The sequence below is a fragment of the Mobula hypostoma genome, chromosome 18, assembly GCF_963921235.1.
Source record: "Mobula hypostoma chromosome 18, sMobHyp1.1, whole genome shotgun sequence".
In the NCBI taxonomy this organism is placed as follows: Eukaryota; Metazoa; Chordata; class Chondrichthyes; order Myliobatiformes; family Myliobatidae; genus Mobula; species Mobula hypostoma.
This window is the reverse complement of record NC_086114.1, coordinates 54,265,750-54,274,298: the sequence shown is the minus strand read 5'-3', so window position 1 is coordinate 54,274,298 and position 8,549 is coordinate 54,265,750. Positions and strand designations below refer to the sequence as shown.

At 48.4% G+C, this 8,549-nt stretch overlaps 1 protein-coding gene across 5 annotated transcripts in view; it reads left to right on the top strand.

Annotated features, from left to right (window-relative positions):
• Nucleotides 1-216: 216 nt before the first annotated feature.
• The window catches only part of LOC134358546 (AP-3 complex subunit beta-2), a 170,397-nt gene continuing 162,064 nt past the window's right edge, over nt 217-8,549 (top strand). For 2 of the 5 annotated variants that reach the window (XM_063070901.1, XM_063070899.1), the window contains exon 1: nt 217-378. In XM_063070901.1, the coding sequence (XP_062926971.1) occupies nt 272-378 (107 nt within the window). In that variant the 5' untranslated portion in view covers nt 217-271. The remainder of the gene's footprint in view (nt 379-8,549) is intronic. The other 3 variants (XM_063070904.1, XM_063070902.1, XM_063070903.1) reach the window with 2 other exon arrangements.

The following is an 8,549-nucleotide window of genomic DNA, read 5'->3' as shown; positions in this document are numbered from 1 at the left end:
ACAATAGACCATTGTCAAAACCATTGTGAACCCGGACGAGTGATGCACAAAAATACAAAGCCCGTTATGTTATTGCCACGGTTTATAAATAGCCCCAAAATGTCATTGGCTCGGATGGAGAGACTGAAAGGCTGCCTTTGATTCTGATTGGTCATAGGCCCTCTGAGCCCGCCCCACTCGTTCCCACGTGACCGGTGACGTCGGGGGCGGCCCCGCCCCTGAGCTGACCGACGCCGCGCGGAGAGCCTCGGACCGCTGTCTCTTCAGCACCATGTCTTCCGGGCCGGCTTACAACGACGAGAAGGGCTCGTCTCTGGGGGAACCCGAGTACGGACACGACCCGGCCAGCGGCGGCATCTTCTCCAGCGACTACAAACGGTAACGGGCGCCCACCACCCACAAAAGGCAGTTGCCGGGAAGGCGGCGGCAGCTGGCGCCTTTAAGAAGGGGGAAAGGCGGGCGTGTGGACAGTTTGGGCTGTTCCGGTGCGCGGTTGAGCTTTGCGTCCGTTTCCATTTGTCTGAATGCGGATTTTAAACGGAGATGCAAAGATAATGATTGATGGTGCGGGTCGCGGCGTTGCAAAACAAATCCCTTTCGGAGGCTGCGGGAGATTGCAGCAAAGATGGAGCGAGTTGCGGGAGGGGGGAGGAGGAGGAGGAGGTGGAAGGTGGGTAGGGTTGCACAGCCCATCCGCCCTCTGATGCATCCCCCCACCCCACCCTCACTACCCGAGTCAGTCTGGGATCCAAAGCCCCCACGGGGCTGGACTGGCCGGGGAGGGCGAGCGCAGAACGGCGCCGGTTGCCTGTCCAAGCCCGGACTGAACTGATGGGGCAGCGGATGGTGCAGAGGTCGGCGGCATCACATCCACCCCGTGCGGGGCTGTGGTGCTGACAGCGCCCTCGCAGTCCCTTGGGTCTTGGCAACCACCTCCCTGCAAAAGCCGCCCTGCAGTCTAACACCGCAATCAGTTCCTGTTGCATGACATTTCCTGTGAATGTGTCACTTTCGTCTGTTTTCCGTGCGGAACCTCTGCCATTGCCTGTGAAGGAGTTCCAGTCGCCGAGCCACATTTACATCTTAATAGCGCCTATCCTAATCTGAGCGGCCCGAACTGCCACTGGAATACTAATGAAGCGCAGTTGTGCTGATGCGGACATTTTATACATAGCAAACTCCCAGAAATATTGATTCGCAAAGGCAGAGAGTCCAGAAGCGGCCTTTCGGCCTAAATCGTCCCTACCGACCATCTAAACTAGTCAGACTAATTTTGCCTGCGTTTGGGCCGTATCCTTCTGATTCGTTGTTTTTAAAATCCACGTACCTTTCTAAATACTGTGTATTTTAAATGTTGTAATTGTGCCAACCTGTGCTGCCTCCTCCGGCCGCTCATTCTATATACTGTATCTAGTGTAGATAAAACCTGCCCCTCAAGTCCCTTTGGATTTTGGAGACACAAGAGACTGCAGCTGCTGGAATTTGCAGTAACAAACAATCTAGAGGAGGAACTCAGTGGATGGGGCAGCTTCTGTCGGGGAGGAATAGCTGATGTCTCGGATCAGAACCGTGATGTAGTCCTTTGATCTGAAATGCTTACAGTTCTGATCCTCCCCCGGGTGCTGCTTCACCTGCCTGGCACCCCCAGCAGATTGTTTGCCTCCCTTCTGATCTGGCCCCTCTCACCTTAACGCTGTGTCCCTTATCCCTTATCCTGGGGGGAGGGGGAGGCTGTAACTATTCACCCTCATAATTTTACGTACTGGTATGATTTCACCCCTGTGCCGCCTTTGCTCTAGGGAAAACAATCCCAGTTTATCCAATCTATCAAGAAGGCAAATCGAACGTTGGCCTGAATTGCCGGAAGGATTGAATTTAAGGGGGAGGGGGTTATACTGTAGCCACATGTACAGAGTACTGGTGAGGCTGCATCTGGAGTCTTGAGGAAAGTTGTATTGGCTTTGGAGAAGGTTCACCAGGTTGATTCCGGAGAGATTCAGTCATCAGGACTGCACTCACTGGAACTTACCGGGATCTTAAAAGAAGCATAAAGCTATGAAAGGGATAAATAAGATAAAGGCAGGAAAGTTGTTTCCACTGGTAAGTGAGATTATAACCAGGGGGATATCACCTCAGAATTATAAGGAATAGATTTAGGATGGAGATAAGGAAGAACTACTTTTCCCAGAGATTAATGAATCCGTGGAACACTCTGCCCAGGGAAACAGTAGAGGCTATTTCATAAGACTCAGATTTTTGCAGAGCAGGGGAATCAAGGGTTCTAGGGAAAGTCGGACAGGTGGAGCTGAGCCCACGACCAGATCAGCCATGATCTTATTGAATGGTGGAGCAGGCTCGACGGGCCAGATGGCCGAATTCCTGCTCCTAGTTGTTATGTCCTTAATGTGGTGATGACTTTGCTTCAGGGATGCTAACTGTGGGAGAAGTGGGGAATCTCTGCAATGGTTCGATTCGATCTTGTGCCTGCTGTCTCAGGAGCAAGGCTTCATTTGATAGGGTTGTACTCTCACAGTGTGAGCCAGGAGATCTGCGACCCATTTTGTGGATGATTTCAGGCTGCACAGTGTGGTAAGCATAGTAACCCACACAAACTGCTGGAGGAACTCAGCAGGTCAGGCAGCATCTACAGGAAGTGTACATCTATGGAATAAACAGTCGACGTTTCAGGCTGAGACCCTTCATCAGGACTGGAGCAGAAGAGGGAAGAAGCCAGAATAAGAAGGTGGGGGAAGGAGAAGGAGTACAAGCTAGAAGGTGATAGGTGAAACCGGGTAAGTGAGGGAGGGGCAATGAAGTAAGAAGTTGGGAGATGATAGGTGGAAAAGGTAAAGGGCTGAAGAAGAAGGAATCTGATAGGAGAGGTGATGGGAGAAAGGGAAGGAGGGGAGGTACCAGAGGCAGGTGATGGGTGAGGTAAAGAAGTAAGAGGGGAGCCCATGGGGAATGGAAGGAGAAGGAAGGGAGAGGGGGAAATTACTGTAAGTTAGAGAAGTCAATGTTCATGCCATCAGGTTGGAGACTATCCAGAGGGAATATGAGGTGTTGCTCCTCCAAACTGAGAGTGGCCTCATTATGGCAAGAGAGGAGGCCATGAACCAACATCTTGGAATGGGGATTGGAATTAAAACGGTTGGCCACTGGGAAATCCTGCTTGTTGTGGATGGGCCAAAGGTGCTTGGCAAAGCTGTTCCCCAATCTATGTCAGGTCTCACCAATGTAGAGGAGGCTGCATCGGGACCGCCAGATACAGTAAATGACCTGCCTATATCTTTTATAAACCTACTGACCCTCACAGCTATCTTGACTATACCTCCCATTCCTATAAAAATGCCATTCTGTTTTCTCAGTTCCTTCGTCTCTACCACACCTGTTCCCAGGATTGTGCTTTTCATTCCAGAATATCAGAGATGCCCTCCTCCTTCAAAGAATGAGGTTTTCCTTCTTCCACCATTGACGCTGTCCTCACCTGCATCTCCTCCATATCCTGGATATCCGCGCTCACCTCATCTTCCTGCTGCCTTAACAGGGATAGAGTTCCTCTTGTCCTCACCCACCACCCTGTAAGCCTCCGCATCCAGCACATCATTCTCTGCAACCATCTTCAACGGCATCCTACCACTAAACACGTCTTTATCTCCCTCCTATTAGATTCCTTCTTCAGCCCTTTACCTTCTCCACCTATCACCTCCCAGCATCTCATTTCATCCCCCTACACCATCCACCTTGTACTCTTTCCTCTCGACCCCCCCCACCACCCACCTTCTAATTCTGCTCCTTCCCCCTTCCTTTCCAGTGTTGAAGAAGGATCTCATCCCCAAACATCGACTGTTTGTTCATTTCCGTGGATGCTGTCTGACCTGTTGAGCTCCTCCAACATTTTGTGTGTGTGTGTGTGTGTGTGTGTTACTCTGGATTTCCAGCAACTGCAGAATCTCTAGTTGTTACAGTGTGGTAAGTCGGGCTACTGCTTCCCCAATTCAATGGCCCAATTTGAATCCAAACCTCAAGTGCTGACTGTGTGGAGTTTCCACATTCTGTGATTATGTTTATGTGGGTTTCTTCTAGCTGCTCCTCGAAATAAAGACGTGCATGACTGTAGGTTAATTTGCCACTGTAAGTTGCCCCTAGTGTGTAGGTGAGGGGTGGGATCTGGAGAGTGTTGATGAGGGTGAGGGGAGAATAAATTGGGATTTGTGTAAATGGTCAACACAGACCCAGTGGGCCAAAGGACCTGTTTTATTGTCTATTCTATTTCATTTAGAAATACACTGCAAAACAGCCTTTTCTGGCCCAATCAGCCACACCGCTCAGCAACCCACCTACCTAACTGTAGCCGAATCACAGGACAATTTACAATGACCAGTTAATCTAACTGGTACGTCTTTGGTATGTGGGAGGAAGCTGGAGCACCTGGAGGAAACCCACATCTTCAGGGAGAGGATGTACAAAGGCCTTATAGAGGGAGCTGGGAATTGAACTCCAGACCCTGCACCCCGAGCTGTAATGGTGTCCCGCTGACTGCTGTGCCGCTGCGTTCTTGTATTGTGTGACTATGGCACTTGTGAAGTGTAACCGCTGTTGTGATGTAGGCATGCAGAAGCCAGCTTGCACAAGGAATATCCCATAACCAGCAGTGTGACCTGCCCAGGTAATCTGGTAATCGTTGACAGAATTCCACTGCCCCTCTGAAAAGGTGCCATGGGATCTTTTAGAAGGGTGGTCAGGTTTACCATCTCTCCCGAGTGGCAGTGCCCAATGTGCTCAGGTTGGTGGGAGAATGGGCAGAGTATTTGACACTGAACATTAGTAGGGCAATTGGATAGCTTCGTGGTCTCCTATGTCATAAAGCAGGGGTCCCCAACCTTTTTGTACCATGGAACGGTTTAATATTGACAATATTCTTGCGGACCGGCCGACGGCTGGGGGTGTTCAAGTAGGGTTTCCAACTTTCTCACTCCCAAATAAGGGACAAAAGTAGCAGTCAAATACGGGACACTTGTGTTTACCCTGAGAAGGACTACCATGACCTTGGAGCCTTGTGCGGGCACCTGTGTGCGCATACGTGACGTGCGCATGCATGTATGTGCCAATTTTTTTTTCTACAAATCGGTTTGGTTTAATCTTCCAGATTCTGTTAAGTGAAACTACACTGTACATACATTATTTCTACTTTATATCGGCTGTGTATTTATCATATCATTTCTGCTTTTACTATATGTTAGTGTTATTTTAGGTTTTACGTGTTATTTGGTATGATTTGGCAGGTTATTTCAAGTTCAACAGTGAGTGACGGGGAATGAGGAAAGGTGCAGCTGACTTGTATTGTTTCATATCGCCAAATCATATCATTTCCTTGCGGCTCGGTGGTTGGGGACCACTGTCATAAAGAGCTATGGATAATTAACAGTCAAATAAAATTCCTGCCTCAGTAGGGAACATCACTTGTTGTTCAACCATTGCTACAACGTCATAGACTGGTTCTCATCCCTGTCCATAGGGAGCAGAGAATAGTACTTCTCAGTACAGGCCCTTCAGCCCACAATGTTGTGCTGACCCATATAAACTAACTCCATAATCGATCTAACCCTTCTCTTCTACAGCCCATTACCCTCCATTTTTCTTTCATCCCTCTGCCTATCTAAGAGTCTCGTAAATGTACCTAACATATCTGGCTCTACCACCACCCCCGACAGTGCATTCCAGGCACTTATCACTCATTGTATGAAAAGTCACTCCTCTCTGACATTCCCCTTAACCTTTCCTCCGCTCACTTTAAGCGGCTGTCATGTAAATCCGTGCCGCCCCAATTAGGGCCGGGCTAAGAAGTGGGGATGTGAGAGGGTGTAGCATATGGTTCAGGGAGTGGGTGAGGAACCGCAATAATGCTGGGCAGAAGTGTGGGTAAAACCGAGGAAACACCATGGAGACATCGAGAGCCCAGACAACAGATGGCTTTGAACACGCGTGAGGATTCTGTGCTGTTAGTTTGTTCATTCATACAATGTAGATATTGTTGGCAGTTTCTTTTGTTTTATTTATTCACTTGTGGAACATGGACCTGCTGCAATGCCAGCATTTATTATTCATCCTTAATTGGCCCTGAAATTGAGAGGTGGGTAGGATTCAACCACAATGGTCAGTCCGTTGCCACACAGACTCAGTGAGAGATGCAGATTTCCTTCCCGGAGGACAGATTTCTTTCTGCAATGTTATAGTCACATTGCTGGGGTTGACTTTTCTTTTGAATTATTTAACTAGTGCCGTTACCCTGGTGGGGCTTGATTATGTGTCTCTGGATCGGTGGTCGCTAGACCATGGTAATCGGTGTTTGGGAATCAGGAAGGTTGGGTGAGGGAATACCAGTGGGAGATTCTGGATTATTAGAGGTGCAAGCACAGTTATTCGAGCTTCAGGTGATCAGAATTAATGGAAGGTGGAAAAGTAAGTCCTCCAAGAGGACCACGACCTTGTTGCAGGGTTTGGAGGCTGGCGTGCCTCAATAACCCAGAGAGCTATGCTGGCTGGAGTCAGGGCCTTGTGCTTTGGCTTTTGGTAGGGTCACCCATGCCAAACAGGTCAAAGGGTAGAGGCCAGACCAAGAGTGGTCCACCGGTCCTCCAGGGTCAGGGGTTCAGCTTATGGCTAACACCCCTGATTAGTAAAAGAAAATTGTTTCAGAAACAACAATGAAGAATCCTTCTACTTCTGAGTGTAACTGTATTCCTGAGTCTCCACATGACTGACAGTAGTGAAAACCGAGAGGAAGCTACTGACATGATGAAGGAAGCTCTGAACATTGCCAAAGATGGAGGACCTTCATTACTGCCCTAAAGACCAGTAGTGTAACGGGCAGTAGGTAAGAAGGTGTAGGTCCGTGAAGGGTCAACTGTGCAGCAGTCTAAAACCTCTCGAGGGTCAAGTCCCATTCTAGGACCTTGTCCACAAGGCCCAAAGCTGATGTTCCCAGTTACTGTTGAGGGGATGCCTCACCATCAGTCTCTTTTGGATGAGAGACTGAACTAAGGTCCCTTCCGCTCTTTGTTGGTTGAAGACATCCTAATTCAGCTTTCTGAAGAATAACAGTGGCTTTCTTGTGTTGGGATCCAATCCAATGTAAATCCTTATCTCTGACTAAACAGAGACTGACTGTTGTCATGTTGCTTATGGGAGCTTGATGGGCATTTTACACAGCCACATTCTGATGGTAACCACACTCCAAGGGTAAACGATTGGCTGTGGTCATCTCTAGAGGCTCTGAAAGGTGTTGCAAGTGAAGCCAGGATGTGATGAAAAGGGTGATGGTTTGGAAGTTTGTGATATAATGACGAATGGCCTTGGTGATAGAGCAGAGGGTGGAAATTTCACCGTGGTATTTAGATTATGAAGACACGTAGTCCTCTTTTATTGTCATTTAGTAATGCATGCATTAAGAAATGATACAATATTTCCTCCGGTGTGATATCACAAAACACAGGACAGACCAAGACTGAAACAACTGACAAAACCACATCATTATAACATATAGTTACAACAGTGCAACAATACCATAACTTGATGAAGAAGTCCATGAGCACAGTAAAAGTTCAAAGTCTCTCAAATGTCCCACATCTCACGCAGATGGGAGAAGGAAGAAAAACTCTCCCTGCCATACCCGACCACGGTCCGACTCGGAGTCATCCGAAAACTTCAAGCTCTGATCAGCTCTCCGACACTCTCCATCTCTATCCGAGCAATTCGACCTCCATCTCGGTTGCCAACAGCAGGCAAAGCCGGGGATTTTGAGGCCCACCCTCCGAAAGATTCCCGACCGCACAGTAACGACAGCAGCGAACGAGCGTTTCAGAAATTTTTCCAGATGTTCCTCTGTGCTTTCACGTCCATCTCCATCAAATCAGAAATTGTCCACGGCCCCTGTTTAACAGTTACGATATCATTTTCACCGGAGGGCTGCACACACGCAGCGCGCTGTTTCTCCTCTTCTCCCATCTGACCTGTGCAGATTGCGGTGGAACTGTGAGTGGGTGGACGGGAGTCTGCACTGTTCTGGAGCAGGTGAGAGGCAGGGAAGGAGGTACTGTTGAATGGTGGGACTATGTATGGGAGAGTGTCTCTGGCGAGTTTAGCAGAGGTTGTGGGGGTTGCTGGAGTCTGAACCAAGGGGTCTTCAAGTCAGTTCCATCTTTTGTGATGTTGGATCTGGAGATGATATTGTCCAGACGGTTCTGCGGAAGTCAATAATGAGGTGCAAATCTTAAGGTAATAGCTGTTTTAATTGATGTTCATCATAGTACAGGTAAGGCAGTGTCAGCTGAAGCAACAAGTAACACAAAATAAGTGCAGGCAGAAACGGCAAGCAACAAAGGACTGAAGACATTGCATCTCTCTGTGCTGCAAACTAGTTTAGGCTGGTTAGATAAGGGAGCCTTCTCTGATCGGAGCAGTCTATGAACAAGGACTGTCTTGATTTATGCTGTCATGACATCTCAGGCTTACAGCAAAGATACTTTAAAATCTACTACAAATTTACA